The 20,117-nt window shown below is 40.5% G+C and overlaps 1 protein-coding gene across 1 annotated transcript in view; it reads left to right on the top strand.

Annotated features, from left to right (window-relative positions):
• The window catches only part of DMC1 (DNA meiotic recombinase 1), a 42,701-nt gene that overhangs the window by 9,421 nt on the left and 13,163 nt on the right, over positions 1-20,117 (top strand). Inside the window, exons 6-12 of the mRNA XM_017963708.5 lie at positions 2,266-2,318; positions 4,620-4,661; positions 6,710-6,782; positions 16,242-16,333; positions 17,230-17,303; positions 17,437-17,551; positions 17,875-17,935. Of these exons, the coding sequence (XP_017819197.1) occupies positions 2,266-2,318; positions 4,620-4,661; positions 6,710-6,782; positions 16,242-16,333; positions 17,230-17,303; positions 17,437-17,551; positions 17,875-17,935 (510 nt within the window). The remainder of the gene's footprint in view (positions 1-2,265; positions 2,319-4,619; positions 4,662-6,709; positions 6,783-16,241; positions 16,334-17,229; positions 17,304-17,436; positions 17,552-17,874; positions 17,936-20,117) is intronic.

Here is a 20,117-nt window from a genome sequence, read left to right as displayed (position 1 = left end):
AGAGATTGCAGTGAGCTGAGATTGCGCCACTGCACTGCATCCTGGGCAACGAGAGGGAGACTCTCTCTGGGGGAAAAAAAAAAGGAAGCAGATGCGGTGGCTCACGCCTGTAATCCCAACACTTTGGGAGGCCAAGGAGGGTGGATCACCTGAAGTCGGGAGTTCAAGACCAGCCTGACCAACATGGAGAAACCCAGTCTCTACTAAAAGATACAAAATTAGCCGGATGTGGTGGCGCATGTCTGTAATCCCCGCTGCTCAGGGGACTGGGGCAGGAGAATCGCTTGAACCTGGGAGGTGGAGGTTGCACCCGGTGAGCCAAGATCGTGCAATTGCACTCCAGCCTGGGCGACAAGAGTGAAACTCCCATCTCCAAAAGAGGGGGGAAAAAGAAAAGAAAAAAAAATTTACCCTGAGTTCATAGTTGACAATTGTTGAAGCTGAGTGATAGACATGATGGTTCATTATATTGTTTTTGTCTATGTTTGTTTATGCTTGATATTTTCTATAAAATATTAATATATAATATAAACGGTGGGGGTTTTTTGTTTGGTTTTTTTTTTTTTTTTTGGAGACTGAGTTTTGCTCTGTCGCCAGGCTGGAGTACAGTGGCTCAATCTTGGCTCACTGCAATCTCCAACTACCTGGCTCAAGCAATTCTCTTGCCTCAGCCTCCCAAGTAGCTGGGATTACAGGTGTCTTCCACCACACCCAGCTAATTTTTGTATTTTTAGTAGAGATGGGATTTCTCCATGTTGGCCAGGATGGTCTCTATCTCCTGACCTCGTGATCTGCTCGCCTTGGCTTCACAAAGTGCTGGGATTACAGGCATGAGTCATCCACTGCTCCCAGCCTAATTCAACTATTTCTTACCACCTCACTACTGTTACCTCACTGGACTAAACTACCACCTATTAAGATCTCCCCTAGATTATTATAATAACCTCTAATTAACCTCCCTCCTTGAGACCTTGCCCCTACTGTTTTTTTTTAATTCACAAAAGAGTCAGATTGGTCATTTTAAAACATAGGTTTGGCTGGAGTGTAGTGGCCTGTAACTCCCAAATGATTCCCCATCTCAGTATATGTTTGTTGTATGCTGTCAAAATCTGACAGTCATCCTTCTAACTGCTAGCATTACCTGCTAGCATATTTTCATAACATCTTTGAACATTTTCTGTTCTGACACGTTCTCCATAAAATTTGGTTTCTGTGAGATAACCTGACCATAATGACAATCACTGGATTCTCCTAATAACTTTTTTTCAGTATCTTAAAAATTAAAGCTGGGCATGATAGCTCATGCCTATAATCCTAACACTTTGGAAGGCAGAGGCGGGCAGATCACTTGAGCCTCAGGAGTTTGAGACCAACCTGGGCAACATAGCAAGACCCCAGCTGTACAAAAAAATAAAAACTTAGCTCGGTGTCAGGTGACAGAACAAGATCCTGTCTCAAAAAAGAAAAATGAAAGAAAAAATATTGAAAATTCAATTGACTGTTGGAAACATAGTTCCAGCACAATATTAAACACTCAATTTAATATCAGACAGGCTAGGCACTGTGGCTCATGCCTGTAATCCCAGCACTTTGGGAGGCCAAGGCAGGCAGATCACCTAAGGTCAGGAGTTTGACACCAGCCTGGCCAATGTAGTGAAACCCTGTTTCTACTAAAAATACAAAAATTAGCCAAGCATGGTGGCAGGCACCTGTAATCCTAGCTACTTGGGAGGCTGAGGCAGGTTAATCTCTTGAACCTGGTAGGCGGAGGTTGTAGTGAACCAATATCATGCCACTGCACTCTAGCCTGGGCATCAGAGTGAAACTATCTCTTGAAATAAATATAATAATAATAATAATAGTTAAGACGGTCTGTAACTCCAATTTGATTCTAAAGATTAGTAAAACATAAGGCCTTGCTAACCCATTTACTATTTTTATTTTTTTCTTAAAATAATTTTTTGTTATTTTTAAGCCTGCAACATGCAGTATTCCCAGGCCCCATTTATTATTGAAATAAGAATGGCAGAGCTTATCATTGATTTTGCTGATCCACTTCCCCATACATAATAGAACCTGTGATCTGCACAGGTGGCATGCTATTTGTTCAACCAAGAATTCCTGTTCATGTTCTGTAGATAGATAGATAGATAGATGATAGGTTAGATAGACAGATAGATATGATGGTAATGATATGAATACGTTCTCCTCCCTTAATATTTTCTATTTCTGTTTCTGTTACTAATGCTTTCTTTCTATTTCCAGTAAGTTGCTAGGAGGTGGAATTGAAAGCATGGCAATTACAGAAGCTTTTGGAGGTAGGTAGAACCTTAATATTTTGTTAAATGAAATTTTATACACCCACACACATCTATGTGTATAATACACATATAATTAAACAAACAACCAATAATAAATTGTACCTATTTTGGAACTTAAAAATCGCAATTATCATGAGATCATTCTATGCTTCAACAAAAATATATAACAACATTAACAGATGGGTCTTATCAACAGTTTTCATCTTTTTTCTTTTTGAGACAGAGTCTTGCTGTGTCACCAGGCTGGAGTGCAGTGGTGTGATCTTGGCTCACTGCAACCTCCACCTCCTGGGTTCAAGCGATTCTTCTGCCTCCAGAGGAGCTAGGACTACAGGCGCATGCCACCACACCCAGCTAATTTTTGTATTTTTAGTAGAGACAGGGTTTTACCATGTTGGCCAGGACGGTCTCGATCTCTTGACCTCGTCATTCGCCTGCCTCAGCCTCCCAAAGTGCTGGGATTACAGGTGTGAGCCACCACACTGGCCACTTTTCATCTTTTATTTGTGATTTCTATAGAAGATAATAGATTTTTTTTTCACGTATATGTTCAAAAGGTAATTGAAGAATAAGGCTGATTTTATTTCTAGGCAATTAATGTTCCATGAACATAGAGACTAGATTCTCCCCTGATTATGTCCTCTATTTTTTTTTTTTTTGAATAATATATACAGGGTCTTGCTATGTTGCTCAGGATTGGTCTCAAACTCCTGGACTCAAGCAATCCTCCTGCCTCGACCTCCCAAAGTGCTGGGATTATAGGCATGAGCCACTGTACCTGTCCTAGCCTCTAATTTTAAAAAGCAATTCATGCATAGCTACAGAGTGTATCATATCTGACAAATCCAGTATTTGCTGTCCTTGGATAACTAAATCAGTTTTTTGTTGTTTTTTTCCTGTTGACTTGGGCACTAAATCTGGTTCTCATTATTTCTGTTGACTCAATCTTAGTGGCTTACCTTCTTATGTATTTATTGGTGTTTCTGAGCTTATTGTTTGATTTTAATCTATGAGAGTTCAATTGACCTAGATTGGTAAGTAGGAAAGTTTTCCTCCAGAAAGAATTTGCTTTTGCTGGTAGCTAGGGGATGGCACCAATTTGAGACTATTTCAGCTCCCCTGTGAGGACCTCAGTTCAGTAGGGAAGCCCTAGGCTTTCTTTCCTGTGGTAGGGTTGTTTTTGTTTTGTTTTGTTTTGTTTGAAATAGAGTCTCACTCTGTCTCCCAGGCTGGAGGGCAGTGGCGCCGTCTTGGCTCACTGCAACCTCTGCCTCCCAGGTTCAAGCAATTCTGCCTTAGCCTCTCAAGTAGCTGGGATTACAGGCACCTGCCACCACACCAGGCTAATTTTTGTTTTATTGGGGGGTGGTTTGTGGGGGAGGCAGGAAGACGGAGTCTCATTTGGTTGCCCAGGCTGGAGTCCAATGGTGCGATCTTGGTTCACTGCAGCCTCTGCCTGCCAGGTTCAAGCAATTCTCCTGCCTCAGCCTCCCAAGTAGCTGGGACTACAGGCACATGCCACCACACCTGACTAATTTTTTTGTATTTTAGCAGAGACGGGGGTTTTGCTGTGTAGCCCAGGCTGGTCTTGAACTCCTGAGCTCAGGCAATCCGCCCACCTTGGCCTCCCAAAGTGCTAGGATTACAGGCCACTGCGCCCACCTAATTTTTGCATTTTTGGTAGAGATAGGGTTTTGCCATGTTTGCTATGCTAGTCTTGAACTCCTGACCTCAAGTGATCTACCCATCTCAGCCTCCCAAAGGGCTGGGATTACAGGTGTGGGCCACTAAGCTTCATCCCATGTGGTAGGGTCTTAAACTTTCATTTATATGACTGTTCCTAAGGAAAACTTGGTTTAAATTAATTTATATTAAACAAATAAGGCTGGGTGTGGTGGCTCACTCCTCTAATCCTAGCATTCAGGCGGATCACCTGAGGTCAGGAGTTTGAGACCAGCCTGGCCAACACGGTGAAACCCCCTCTCTACTAAAAATACAAAAATTAGCCAAGCATGGTGGTGGGCGCCTGTAATCCCAGCTACTTGGGAGGCTGAATCAGGAGAATCATTCGAACCCGGGAGGCAGAAGTTGCAGTGATCTGAGATCATGCCATTACACTCTAGCCTCAACAACAGAGTGAGACTTCATCTCAAAACAAAAAATAACACCCAGGATACTTTATGTGTAAGATTTGACAGTTGGAAAAGAAAAAGAAAATATTCTGAGGCCATGTTTTATTCTTTATGAAAATATCTAAAAATTATGCATTTTTAGAATCTTTTTTTATGTATTTCACAGAATTTCGTACTGGAAAAACCCAGCTCTCTCATACCCTCTGTGGTAAGGATATGTAACAACAATAACAATAATAATCATAACTATTATTTATCAAACATCTATGTGCTTGATACTCTAATCTCATATAATCTGAACATGCTTGCAAGGAAACTAAAACACAGGCAGATTAAGTAAACTGCCTGTGGTTATACAGCTGGTCTTTGAAATATGTGATGTTTGAGGTGATGTATGTGCTGGACTATGAACACCTGAGTAGAAATAGAAGTTAAATGGGTCTATGAATGTGCTGGTGAGGAGTCCACTGTCTCAATTTTTCCCATTCCATCTTTTCTACATCTTTTTTTAGGAGAGTGACACAAAATCTATGGGGTGCTAGAATCTTTCACTTTTCATTGCTCAAGGTTGGCCCTAAGAGAGACTTAAAAACAAAATTGTTTTAAACAAAATATGTAAAGATATCTCCTTTTCCATATGGCACTACAGTGCATTTCTTTGACCTATGGAGAAGGAACTTGGCAAAGTGGTTAGGAAAGGGGTTCTGGGCCGGGCGTGGTGGCTCATGCCTGTAATCCCAGCATTTTGGGAGGCCGAGGCAGGTGGATCACGAGGTCAAGAGATCGAGACCATTCTGGTCAACATGGTGAAACCCGGTCTCTATTAAAAATACAAAAAATTAGCTGGGCATGGTGGCGCGTGCCTGTAATCCCAGCTACTCAGGAGGCTGAGGCAGGAGAATTGCCTGAACCCACGGGGCGGAGGTAGCAGTGAGCCGAGATCGCACCATTGTACTCCAGCCTGAGTAACAAGAGCGAAATTCTGTCTCAAAAAAAAAAAAAAGAAAGGGGTTCTGGAATCAAAATGCCTGACTCCAATCCTGATTCTATCATTAGTAGCTGTATGACCTTGGGCAGGTTTCTCTACTTCTGTAATTTCCCCCATCAATGGAATTGAAATAATGATAGTGCCAAATCTTAGGATTGTCTTGAATGGTAAATGAAAAAATGTATATACCTGGTATAAAAAAGCTCCTTAGTGTTAACTACTACTACCTAAAAAGTAAATGCAGCTGGGCACAGTGGCATGCGTCTGTAATCCCAGCACCTAACCCTGGGAGGATCTCCTGAAGTCAGAAATTTGAGACCAATCTGGTCAACATGTCTCTACCAAAAAATACAAAAATTAGCTGGGCCTGATTGCATGTGCCCGTTGGGGAGGCTGAGGTAGGAGAATCATTTGAACCCAGGAGACAGAGGTTGCAGTGAACCAAGATCATGCCACCGTGCTCCAGGCTGGGTGACAAAGTGAAACCTGTCTCAAAAAAAAAATGCGTTTTCATGTTTTTTTTTTAAATCAAACCTGTGAGTTCAATGTTTTTTCTTTTCTTTTTTAAGTCAAACTGTAAATGCATTTTTAAAATTTGACATACATTAATTGAAAGGTAACTTAAATTAGTTATATAGCAAAAAATATATTTGTGACTTTTTTTTTGAGATGGAGTCTTGCTCTGTCACCAGCTCTGGCTGGAGTTCAGTGGCATGATCTTGGCTCATGCAACCTCTGCCTCCTGGGTTCAAGCAATTCTCCTGCCTCAGCCTCCAGAATAGCTGAGGCTACAGGTGTGCACCATTATGCCTGGCTAACTTTTTAGTAGAGACAGGGTTTCACCATGTTGGCCAGGCTGGTCTTGAGCTCCTGATCTCAAATGATCCACTCACCTCGGCCTCCCAAAGTGCTGGGATTACAGGCATGAGCCACCATGCCTGGCCATATTTGTGACTATTTCTTATAGGAAGAAAGTTAGTAACATTTAAATTCTATTTCCATTTGGGAGAACTAACTTTTACAAATATCTTCCATTATGAAAGATAGTGAAATTATTTGTAGAATTGCTACTATGCTGGCAGAATACTTATAATTTCACCACTGGTTAAGTAATATGAAAATATAACATGTTGTTTAGAAACGAAAGGATAATGACTCTTTGCTAAATGTACTAGAGAGTTGCAACAGCAGATTCCATGTTTACTTATATAGTCATTTGTACAAAGTTTATTCACTCCTATTAATATTAATTTTTATATGCTTCCTAGTGACAGCTCAACTTCCAGGAGCTGGTGACTACCCAGGAGGAAAGATCATCTTCATTGATACAGAAAATACTTTGTAACCTTTTTAATTCAAGTTACTAAAGTAATAGTGTGATATAGGAATGTTACCAAGAAAGAGTTTGTCTGAGATATACCATCTTTGCAGTCATCCCATAAACCAGCAATAATGAGACAAGCCAAGGGAAAAACAATTACTGGTTAAGTTCTCAAACCACTTTTTCTTTAATAAGATTTCACTTCTTCATATGAGTTTATGAGACAAAACAAATACATGAGAGGAAATGACATGGTCTTCATTTTTAATCGCTTACTTCTCTAAAGATGTTGCTTAATAGAAAGAAGTTTTTGTTGTTGTTTTTGTTTTTTTCTGAGACAGAGTGTCTGCTCAGGAGGTATTGTGACTTAAAAAAAAAAAAGAGACAGAGTCTTGCTCTGTTGCCCAGAGTGCAGTGGGGAGATCTCAGCTCACTGCAACCTTCATCTATTCAAGCAATTCTCCTGCCTCAGCCTCCCGAGCAGCTGGGATTGTTCAAGCAATTCTTCTGCCTCAGCCTTCTGAGTAGCTGGGATTACAGGCATGTGCCACCACATCTGGCTAATATTTTTATATTTTTAGTAGAGATAAGGTTTCGCCATGTTAACCAGGCTGTTCTCAAATTCCTGACCTCAGGTGATCTGCCTGCCTTGGCCTCTCAAAGTGCTGTGATTACAGGTGTGAAGATTACTGACTCACTGAAATCATGGTTCCAAATAAAAGGAAAGGTATGAGGAGGGCAAAATTTCATAAGGAAAACAGGCAGAACCTGAAAGAATTGCAGTTTAATTCAAGTGTAAGGTATTCCAGGATATGGGCTAGAAAGATAATTGGGATCTTAGACATGAAAGGCTTTCAAACAAGATAGTCGATGTAAATTGGACACTTTAGCAATATTCTAGGCAAGTCGTGAGAACTTGATCTAGGTTGGAAGTGGCAAGAACAAAAAGAAAAAGAAAATAAATATTAGAGAGGAAAATTGATAGGACTTGATGGCTGTATTTGGTAGACAAAGGAAAGAGAGGTTAGATAAACCACTCAGATTTTTTGTCTAGATACTGGGAGAATAGTGATGCAGTGCTAACAATAGAACTGGGAAGATCATGTTTCAGAGAAAAGGTGATGTTTCATTTTAATGTACTAATTTTACTTTTTTTTGAGACAGAGTCTTTCTCCATCACCCAGGCTGGAATGCAGTGATAGAGTCTCAATACACTGCAACCTCCACCTCCCAGGTTCAAGCTTTTTTTCATGCCTCAGCCTCTCCCAAGTAGCTGAGATTACAAACCTGCACCACCTTGCCTGGCTAATTTTTTGTATTTTTAGTAGAGACAGGGTTTCACCATGTTGGTCAGGCTGGTCTTGAACTCCTGACCTCAAGTGATCCACCCACCTTGGCCTCCCAAAGTGCTGGAATTACAGGCGTGAGCCACCACGCACGGCCTAATTGTTTTTTCTTTTTTTGAAACAAGGTCTCACTCTGTTGCCCAGGCTGGAATGCAACGGCCCAATTACACTCACTGCAGACTTGAACTCCCAGGGTCAAGTGATCCTCCCACCTCAGCCTCCTGAGTAGCTGGAACTACAGACCCACACCACCATGCCTGGCTAATTTTTTTTATCTTTCATAGAGACCAGGTTTTGCCATGTTGCCCAAGCTGATCTCCGACTCCTGGGCTCAAGCAATCTGCCTACCTTGGCCTCAGAAAGTACTGGGATTACAGGCATGAGCCATTGTGCCCAGCCTTCATTTTAAGGTATTGAATATGATGTACCTGAGGACATCCAGATAGCAGTTGGAAATATTGAATTCAGCTTGAGAAAGGGGTAGGGCCAGAGATATCGATGAATTAACCAAGTGGGAAAGAGAACTTGTAGAGAGAGAAGAGAGGAGAACTGAGAACATAACTTTGAGGTCTGTTTATATTTAGGAAGAGGACTAAAACGAGGAACCCAGAGACAGAGGAAGTAGAAGGAAATCTGGAAATCTGGAACCCAGAGACAGAGGAAAAGTCAAGCAAAAGGAAAGTTTCAAGATGAAAAGAGTAGTCAGCAATGTTACACACAGATTTTGAGGGCGAAGCCTGAGAAAGATCACTAAAGTTCAAAATTAGGAGTTCAAGCGAACATGTGCTATAGGGTGAGGTGATAGAAGCTTTTTGTAAATAAACAATAAGGGGCCAGGCGCAGTGGCTCACGCCTATAGTCCCAGTACTTTGGGAGGCTGAGGTGAGCGGATTATGAGGTCAGGAGTTCAAGACCAGCCTGGCCAACATGATGAAACCCCATTTCTACTAAAAATACAAAATTTTGCCAGGCATGTTGGTGGGTACCTGTAATCCCAGCTGCTTGGGAGGTTAAGGCAGGATAATTGCCTCAACCCAGGAGTCAGGGGCTGCAGTGAGCTGAGATCCCGCCATTGTACTCCAGCCTGGGTGACAACAAGATTCCGTCTCAATAAATAAATAAATAAACAAACACACAATAAGGGAGGGAGGCAGTATCAAATTGACCAGTGAAAGGAAGATCAACTATACTAGTTTGAGGAGGTATTCAGATGAAATTCTTTTTAACAACAACAAAGACCTGCACGTTTGTAAGGCTATTCACAGTGAAGCCCCAGCCTGCCTCTCCAAGGTCATTACTTACCATTGTCATTATTAGAGGCAACGAGATGAATCTGTTTTAGTCCATCCCATTGCCTGTAAATATGCTTTGTTATCAAAATTTTAACATATGTCTGGTCTCACTCCAGTAATCCCAGCACTTCGGGATGCCAAGACAGGAGGATCACTTGAGGTCAGGAGTTCAAGACCAGCCTGGGCAACATAGTGTTTCTATGAAAAAAATTTTAAACTAGCTGGGTGTTGTGGCTATGAATGCCAGCTACTTGGAAGGCTGAGGCAAGAGGATCATTCGAGCCCAGGAGTTCATGATTAGCTTGGGCAACATAGCAAGACTGCCTCTGCCAAAAAAAAAAAAAAAAAATCTAAAAACACTGTACATCAGCAGTTATTTAGATTTACCTAAAAAAGACTTTTGTAGGGCTGGGTGTGGTGGCTCACGCCTGTAATCCCAGCACTCTGGGAGGCTGAGAAGGGCGGATCCTCCGAGGTCAGGAGTTCCAGACCAGTTTAGCCAACATGGTGAAACCCAATCTCTACTAAAAATACAAAAAATTAGCCAGGCATGGTGGTGGGCAGGCATCTGTAATCCCAGCTACTCAGGAGGCTGAGGCAGGAGAATTGCTTGAACCCGGGAGGCAGAGATTGCAGTGAGCCAAGATCTGGTCATTGCACTCCAGCTTGGGCTACAAGAGCGAAAAACTCATTCTCAAAAAAAAAAAAAAAAAAAAAAATCAGCCGGGTGTGGTGGCGCCAAAAAAAAAAAAGATTTTTGTTTTCTTTTTTCATTATGGTTTCTTACATCCCAAATGTTATTCTTTTCTGTATTTTTGTTTTGCTGGAATACTTATTTCTTTCAGAAATGTAATCCAGGTGGCTAACTTTGAACCACCTGTCTGAAAGTGCCTTTATTTTGCTCTCACTCTTGGCTGTTAATTTGACTGGTCACAGAGAAATTTGCATTGTATATTTCTATCTTCCTGGGTATTTGCTTCTTCCGTCTCCATCTCACAGTCTTTCTGAATCACACAAATCCTTCAAGGCTCTCATTTCAATGCTGGCTTTTTCTAATCTTCCCTAATTACTAAATTTAGAAAATCTTGTCCTTCTTGACCTATGATAGAATTTACTATCTAAAATACTCACTTAGCAAACCAAACAGAGAACTGTTTGCAGAAGTCTTTATTCGGAAATGCCAGGCATGAGAAGACTCTGAAAGAGCCTTTTAACTTGGGGAAGGAGGGTGAAATGTTGTATAGGGCTTTAACAAGGAGCCTCAGCTGGAGTCCAGCTGGTTTCAGAAAGATTAAGGATGATTCTCATCTCAAGGAAGAATTGTTCTTGCAGATTAGCAGCCACTGTTTGGGCAATTTGGATTTTATCAAGAAAGATAGAATAGTTAGGAACTAAGTCATATGCAAGAGAGAGTGGAGAAGAACAGCTGACGGGAGTGCGGGGCACTGTGGCAAGGATCACGTCTGAATGTTCTCATTCTTTCAGTGTTTCTTACTTATACTGCTGTCTCTTGATATTTTTATTTTTATTATGTTTATATTTTGCCTCCTTAATTATGTTTTAAATTTACCTAGGGCATAGGTTGCCTTATGACTCCTTATATCCTCCACAATGATTTGCCTTGGCAATTGGTTAATATGGTAATCAATTCCTTATGGTAATTGTTTAATAAATATTTATAATTGATCTGAACTTCCCTTCAGCATAAGCCTAAGTTTTTCATTTAAATTTTTTTTATTTTGTTTTGCTTTCGAGACAGGGTCTTGCTCTGTCACCCAGGCTGGAATGTAGTGACACGATCATGGGTCACTGTAGCCTCGATATCCAGGACTCAAGTGATCCTCCCACTTCAGCCTCCCAAGTAACTGGGACTACAGGCACGTGCCATCATGCCCAGGTAATTTTTGTATTTTTTTGGTGGAGACAGGGTTTCACCATGTTGCCCAGGCTCACCAGGAGCTCAGGAGCTCCAACTCCTGAACTCAAGTGATCCTCCCACCTGGGCCTCCCAAAGTGCTGAGATTACAGGCATAAGTCACCGTGCCTAGTTTTGTTATTGCCTGTCTTTTGTATAAAAGCCATATTAACTGGGGTGAGATGATATCTCACTGTTTTGATTTGCATTTCGCTAATGATCAATGATATTGAGTACCTTTTCATATATCTATTTGCCATTTGTATGTCTTCTGTGAACCCAGAAAATCTGAGACAGGTCTCAGTTAATTTAGAAAGTTTATTTTGGCAAGGTTGAGGATGCTCCTGTGACACAGTCTCAGGAAGTCCTGATGACGTGTGCCCAAGGTGGTCGAGGCACAGCTTGATTCTGTACATGTCAGGGAGACGTGAGACATCAATCAATATATGTAAGAAGAACATTGGTTCAGTCTGGAAAGGCGGGACAACTTGAAGCAAAGGCAGGAAGACTCAAAGTGGGGAGTGGGCTTCCAGGTCACAGATAGGTGAGAGAGACACAAATGGTTGCATTCTTTTGAGTTTCTGATTAGCCTTTCCAAAGGAAGCAATCAGATATGCATCTAGCTCAGTGAGCAGAGGTGTGACTTTGAATAGAGAATGAGAGGCAGGTTTGCCATTAGCAGTTTCCAGCTTGAGTTTTCCTTAGAGATTTTTGGGGCCCAAGGTATTTTCCTTTTACACTTCTTTTGAGAAATGTCTTTTCAGATCTTTTGCCCATTTTAAAATCAGATTATTAGATTTTTTTTTCCTAAAGAATTGTTTGAGCTTTTTATATATTCTGATTATTAATCCCTTGTCAGATGGATAGTTTGGAAATACTTTCTCCCATTCTGCAGGTTGTCTCTTCACCTTGTTGATTGTTTCCTTTGCTGTTCAGAAGCTTTTTCACTTGATGTGATACCATTTGTCCATTTTTTCCATGGTTGCCTGTGCTTGTGTTGTATTACTCAAGAAATCTTCACCCAATACAATGTCCTGTAGAGTTTCCCCAATGCTTTCTTTTAGTAGTTTCATAGTTTGAGGTCTTAGATTTAAGTCTTTAATCCATTTTGATTTGATTTTTTATATGGTGGGAGATAGGAGTCTCATTTCTTTCTTCTGCATATGGATATCCAGTTATTCATTCCACCACCATTTACTGAAGAGACTGTCCTTTCACCAGTGTATGTCCTTGGCACCTTTGTCAAAAATTAGTTCACTTTAGGTGTGTGGATTTGTTTCTGGGTTTTCTATTCTGTTCCATTGGTCTATGTGTCTGTTTTTATGCCCATACCATGCTGTTTTGGTTACTATAACTCTGTAGTATAATTTGAAGTCAGGTAATGTGATTTCTCCAGTTTTGTATTTTCAGTACTTAAGATAGCTTTGGCTATTCTGGGTCTTTCATGGTTCCATATAAATTTTAGGATTGTTTTTCTATTTATCTGAAGAATGTCATTGGTATTTTGATAGGAATTGCACTGACTCTGTAGATTGCTTCAGGTAGTATGGATATTTTAACAATACTGATTCTTCTGACTCATGAACATGGAATATCTTTCTGTTTTTTGTGTGTCCTCTTCAATTTCTTTCATCAATGTTTTATAGTTTTCATTGTAGAGATCTTTCACTTCTTTGGTTAATTTCTAGATATTAAATTTTATTTGTAGCTATTGTAAATGGGATTAATTTTTAAACTTCTTTGGTTAATTTCTAGATATTAAATTTTATTTGTAGCTATTGTAAATGGGATTAATTTTTAAACTTCTTTTTCAGATCGTTCACTGTTGGTATTTAGAAATGCTACTGATTTTTGTATGTTGATTTTTTATCCTGCGACTTACCTAAATTGTTTATCAGTTCTAATAGTTTTTTGGGGGAGTCTAGGTTTTTTCAAATATAAGATCTTATTATCAGCAAACAAGGATAATCTGACTTTTTCCTTTTGAATCTGGATGCCCTGTATTTATTTCTCTTGTCTGATTGCTCTAGCTAGGACCTCCAGTACTATGTTGAATAACAGTGGCAAAATGGGCATACTTGTCTTGTTCCAGATCTTAGAGGAAAGACTTTCAGTTTTTCCCTATCCAGTATGATACTAGTTGTGGGTCTGTTGCATATGGCTTTTATGTTGGGGTATGTTCCTTCTATACCCAATTTTTTGTTTTGTTTGAGACAGAGTCTCATTCTGTTGCCAGGCTGGAGTGCGGTGATGCACTCTAGGCTCACTGTAACCTCTACCTCCCGAGTTCAAGTGATTCTCCTGCTTCAGCCTCCCAAGTAGCTGGGACTACAGCTGCACGCCACCACACCCAGCTAATTTTTGTATTTTTAGTAGAGACCATGTTGGCCATGTTGGCCAGGATGGTCTTGATCTCTTGACCTCATGATTCACCCACCTTGGCCTCCCAGGGCACTGGGATTATAGGCATGAGCCACCGCACCCAGGCTATACCCAAATTTTTTGAGTTTTTTTTTTTATCATGAAGGAATGCTGAATTTTATCAAATGCTTTTTCAGCATCAATTGAAATGATACATTTTTTGTCCCTTCTGTTGATATGATACATCACATTGATTTGTGTTGAACCATCCTTGCATCCCTGAGTTGAATCCCACTTGGTCATGATGAATGATCTATTTAATGCGTTGTTGAATTTGGTTTCCTAGTATTTTGTTGAGGATTTAAGCCCAATTTTTACACCCCTGGTCACACTGTTCCCAGACCAAACTGAGGGTCAGTGTGCTTATTCTCATGGCCCAATAATGAGATGCAGATGAACTGGGAAAGGAAGGAGTTTTTGTTTTTATAACCCATTACAGGGAGAAGACCTGGAAAATAACACCAGACCAACTCAAAATTACAAAGTCTTCCAGAGCTTATATCCCTTCTAAGCTATATGTCTACATATAAGTGTGCATTCATCTAAATACATAAGTCACTTTGGGAGGCCAAGGTGGGCAGATCACTTGAAGCCAGGAGTTTGAGACCAGCCTTGCCAACATGGTGAAACCTCATCTCTACTAAAAATACAAAAATTCAGTCAAAACTTTGCAAAGAAAAAAAATTTTTTTAATTAAAAAGAAAAAAGATTAAAAATACAAAAATTAGCCAGTCATAGTGGCACATGCCTGTAGTCTCAGCTACTCACAATACTGAGGCAGGAGAATCACTTGAACCTGGGAGGCATAGATTGCAGTGACCTGAAATTGCGCCATTGCACTCCAGCCTGGGCAACAGAGCAAGACTCCATCTCAAAAAATATATAAAATAAATTTTAAAAAAGAAATAAGTGATTAACTTCTTTTAATCTGTAATTAAGATCTGAGTCCTAAAGACCTTCTTCCTCTGGAGCCTCAGTAAATTTCCTTAATCTAAATGGGTCCAGGTGCTGGGGTGATTACCCCTATCTTATCTCCTGCATGGAGGTTTGGAGAGTTCCTTCAGACCCCTAATAAACTTGTTTGTGGAGACCTGGGGAGTTTGTTCAGACTCCCAATAAAACTTGTTTGTTGGTAGGTTGTTTTTTTTTGAGATGGAGTTTCGCTCTTGTGACCCAGGCTGGAGTGCAATGGCACAATCTTGGTTCACCGCAACCTCCACCTGCTGGGTTCAGGCAATTCTCCTGCCTCAGCCTCCTGAGTAGATGGGATTACAGGCACGCACCACCATGCCCAGCTAATTTTTTGTATTTTTTTTTTTTAGTAGAGACGGGGTTTCACCATGTTGACCAGGATGGTCTCGATCTTTTGACCTCGTGATCCACCCGCCTCACCCTCCCAAAGTGCTGGGATTACAGGCTTGAGCCACCGCGCCCGGCCTGGTTGTTTTTTTTTAACCTATGAATTTGTTAATTTCAGAAAGCTAACAACTCCTGGCCAGGCATGGTGGCTCATGCCTGTAATCCTAGCACTTTGGGAGGCTGAGGCAGGCAGGTCATTTGAGGTCGGGAGTTCAAGACCAGCCTGGCCAACATGGCAAAAACGTGTCCACTAAAAATACAAAAATTAGCTGGGTATGGTGTCTCACACCTGTAATTCCAGCTACTCAGGAGACTGGAGCAGGAGAACTGTTAGAACCTGGGAGGCAGAGGTTGCAGTGAGCCGAGATCATGCCACTGCACTCCAGCCTGGGCAACAGAGCAAGACTCTGTCTCAAAAAAAAAAGCTAACAACTCCTTTAGAAGAAGGTAGATTTTAAACTCTGTATATTTTCCAGGTAAGATATGGAACGAAAAAGAAAACCTATACAAACAAAAAACCTTGGATTGATATTTCTCTTCTGGACCCTCGAAGTTACCATTTTGACCCTTTGGTTCATGTAGTCAGATTTATCATTTGTTAAGAACACATGATTAATGATATAATAAACTATTTCATATTGAACAGATGAGAGTTATGAAGAGAGTAAATTAATTCCCTTTGCAGTGACTGAATTATAATTCAGTGATATTATTTATTACAGGTCTGTTTTTATAGATCTGAGAACAAAAGGACTCACAAAGCTTAGTTTCTAGTTTTTTTCTTGTAACTGGTTTGCTGCATAAACTCAAGTCATTTGCCTGATCTCTGTTTACCAGTGTCCTCTGTTGTAAAATGTAAAATAGGCCATAAAAACTAGCTTCCAAGGTTATTGTAAAGATTTGATAAGTTAATAGTTATTACTGCCCCACATTTCTATGACCATTATCACTACCTATGGTAAATTGAGGCACTTGTGAAGAAACAAATCTTGTATAGACTTTAACTGGTTGCTGGAATCCTCTAGAATATGTTCACAGGTACATTGTTTGGCTTCTATGTTAATTTATGTAAGATATTCTTTTGTAGTGGTTGTCTAAACTTTTTTAGAATTGATTTATTGGATCCTTAATCTTGGCATACTCCAGCCGTCCAGATCGCCTTCGGGACATTGCTGATCGCTTCAATGTAGACCATGATGCAGTACTGGACAACGTACTTTATGCACGTGCATATACTAGTAAGAGCCCCATGCAGTGGGATGCTTGGGTCAATGTAAGGTTGGCAGCACTGATTTACTACTTGAGTGATACAACATTTTGTTACTTTTGTTCTATTTTATTTTTCTCCAAATTAATTTAGTCAGTCTATAAATTTTATCATCTGGTAAGTCCTTAGATAATAAAGTGCCCTCAAATTATTTATTATTCTTTGTCTTTAAAATGGAAAGTAACATTCTTTTTGGATAATGTAGCATTTGGTATATATGCTAAGGCAGAATATGCAATAACTTTTTTTGAGACGGAATCTTGCTCTGTCACCCAGGTTGGAGTGCAGTGGTGCAATCTCTGCTCACTGCAACCTCCACCTCCCAGGTTCAAGCAATTCTCCTGCCTCAGCCTCCCAAGTAGCTGGGATTACAGGAACAAGCCACCACAGCCAGCTTGTGTGTGTGTGTGTGTGTGTGTGTGTGTGTGTGTGTGTGGTGTTATTTTTTTTTTTGAGACGGAGTCTCACACTGTCCCCAGGCTGGATTGCAATGGCCAGTCTCGGCCCCCTGCAAACTCCACCTCCTGGGTTCACGCGATTCTCCTGCCTCAGCCTCCAGAGTAGGTGGGATTTTAGGCGCACACCACCACACCAGGCTAATTTTTTGTATTTTTAGTAGAGACGGGGTTTCACCATATTGGCCAGGTTGGTCCGAACTCCTGTCCTCAGGTGATCCACCCACCTCGGCCTCCCAAAGTGCTGGGAGTACAAGCATGAGCCACTGCACCTGGCTGCAATAATATTTAATAAACTCATAATTAAGCGAATCCTTCAAGGAGTCTCTTTTGACTGGAACAAGAACATGAATGATCTTAGCCTCTGCTTCTTTCAACTTTTATAACATTTTCTCACTGCATTTCCCACCAGGTGAACATCAGATGGAGCTACTTGATTATGTAGCAGCAAAGTTCCATGAGGAACCTGGCATCTTCAAGCTATTGGTTGGTTCAAGCTTTTAAATATTGCTTTCATAGACCTATTTAGCATAATATTTTTCTTCTATTGATCTCTATTCAAGTAACTTCTTCCTTCAGTTTCCAAATGCATGTTTATCTTTACATTAATCCTGTGTAGATTATCGATTCAATAATGGCACTTTTTCGAGTGGATTTCAGTGGCCGTGGGGAGTTGGCTGAACGGCAGCAAAAATTGGCCCAGATGTTATCACGACTCCAAAAAATCTCAGAAGGTACATCTTTAAAATAAAATGGCATCTGTGACTATGTTTGCCAAGTATACTTTGCAGAGAAGCTTGGAATATAATGTCAGAAGGCGGTGTTTTTTAAAAAAATAAAATTACCTTCTTGGGAATACAACTCTTTTTTTAAACCAAAAATATTTATTCTAACCTAAACAACTTAAATAATTTCTATTGTCAGTGAAAAATAGGAATATGATCTTATTTATAAAATAAATTCATGATTCAATATTTCTAAACTCTGAAATCTAAACAGTGAACTTTTAAATTATATTACCCTTCTCATAGTTTTTAAATTTTATCTCTTGATGCAGAATATAATGTGGCTGTTTTTGTGACCAATCAAATGACTGCTGATCCAGGAGCAACTATGACGTAAGCCCCAATATTCTACTTTTTATTTCACAGAGGTTAGCATAAGGAGGGTTACAGTGTACAGTAGAAAACAATTTCAAAATCATTAGTCTTTATGTGGGCACAAATATATCAGAAATCACTTTATTGCACAGTATATATGACTTCATAATTCAGATATCACTTGGTATCCAGAATCTATTTTTCTCTAGTTCTTTACAGAATAAAGCAATACTTTAACCATTTTCAGCAGTACTTTGGGCTTTTCTTTGGTCTAGGGCTAAAGGACTAAAGGAGGACAATAAGAAATAGATCCTAGGGAAATAAAAACTAATATTGCAGCTTATCAGTACCAATAGAAGCCATTCATAAAAAGAGAAAACTAATCTTTCTTTCTTTTTTTTTTTTTTTTGAGACGGAGTTTCACTCTTGTTACCCAGACTGGAGTGCAATGGCACGATCTCGGCTCACCGAAACCTCCGCCTCCTGGGTTCAGGCAATTCTCCTGCCTCAACCTCCCGAGTAGCTGGGACTACAGGCGCGCACCACCATGCCCAGCTAATTTTTGTATTTTTAGTAGAGACGGGGTTTCACCTTGTTGACCAGGATGTTCTTAATCTCTTGACCTCGTGATCCACCCGCCTCGGCCTCCCAAAGTACTGGGATTATAGGTGTGAGCCACCACGCCCGGCCAAAAAATAATCTTTCTACAGGATATACATGAGATATATTTATTGGAGGCCCTATAGAAGAAGTCTCCTGTTTGAAGAAAAAGAATTTCAGTTCAGACTAGTCATACTCAGAATTTGTCAAAGTGTTTGTGCACATGACATAACTATTGATGGCTCTGAAAGATGGCAAGGAATAGAAAGACACAGAGAGCTAAAGTAGGATAGTAAAAATAGAAAAGCCAAAGAAAGCTTTGTTGCCACCATAACAAATTTTGAGCATTATGTGTCTGAATAAGCAATCAAAATAATCCTAAATTCACACCACTGCACCCCAGCCTGGGAGACAGAGCAAGACTCTGTCTCAAACAAAACAAAACAAACCTAAATTCATGATAATGCTTTTTAAAAGGGTTTTCTTTTCTTTTCTCTTTTTCCGAGACAAGATCTCACTGTTACCCAAGCTGCAGTGCAGTGGCGCCATCTCTGCTCACTGCGACCTCCACCTCCCAGCCTCAGGTGATGCTCCTGCCTCAGTCTCCCAAGTAGCTGGGACTACCAGTGCACAACACCAAGCCTGGCTAATTTTCTTTTTTTTTTTTTTTTTTTTTTTCAGTCTTTTAAGCCTGGCTAATTTTCTTATTTTTAGTAGAGGGAGGGTTTTGCCATATTGGCCAGGGTGGTCTCAAATTCCTGGCCTCGAGCGATCCTCTCACCTTGGAGTCCCAAAGTGCTGGGATTACAGGTGTGAGCCCCCTTGCCTGGCCAAAAATATTTTTTAAAAAACTTTTAGGCCAGGTGCAGTGACTCACACCTGTAGTCCCAGCACTTTGGGAGGCCAAGGCAGGCAAATCACAAGGTCAGGAGTTCAAGACCACCCTGGTCAACATGGTGAAATCTTGTCTCAACTAAAAATACAAAAAATTAGCTAGGCATAGTGGCAGGCACCTGTAATCTCAGCTACTCAGGAGGTCGAGGCAGGAGACTCTCTTGAACCCGGGAGGCAGAGGTTGCAGTTAGCCAAGATTGTGCCACTGCACTCCAGCCTGGGTGACAGAGTGAGACTCCATCTCAAAAAAACAAAAAAAAGATTTTTTTTTAAGTTTTTTATTTAGAAAATGTTTTAACCAGAGAGAATTTGCAAAACTAGTACAATGAATTTGCATGACTACATTCCAGCCTGGGAGACAGCAAGACATACTCATTTATCTAGGTTCATCAGTTGTTAAATTTGCCACATTTTTTTTTCTCTCATGTATGTATATGTGTGTGTGTGTGTGTGTGGATGTGTAAAAGCTCTTTGCCTCTCAACACATACACACATTCTCATATGCATATGTATGTGTATATAATTTTTTGTTTTTGTTTTTGTTTTGAAATGGAGTTTCACTCGTTACCCACGCTGGGGTGCAATGGCACGTTCTCAGCTCACTGCAACCTTTGCCTCACAGGTTCAAGCGATTCTCCTGCCTCAGCCTCCGGAGTAGCTAGTATTACAGGCACCCACCACCACATTCAGCTAATTTTTTTTTGTA

Source organism: Callithrix jacchus, chromosome 1 (assembly GCF_049354715.1).
Source record: "Callithrix jacchus isolate 240 chromosome 1, calJac240_pri, whole genome shotgun sequence".
NCBI classification, from domain to species: Eukaryota; Metazoa; Chordata; class Mammalia; order Primates; family Cebidae; genus Callithrix; species Callithrix jacchus.
Note: the sequence above shows the minus strand (reverse complement) of the source record. Positions and strands in the feature narration are given on the sequence as shown.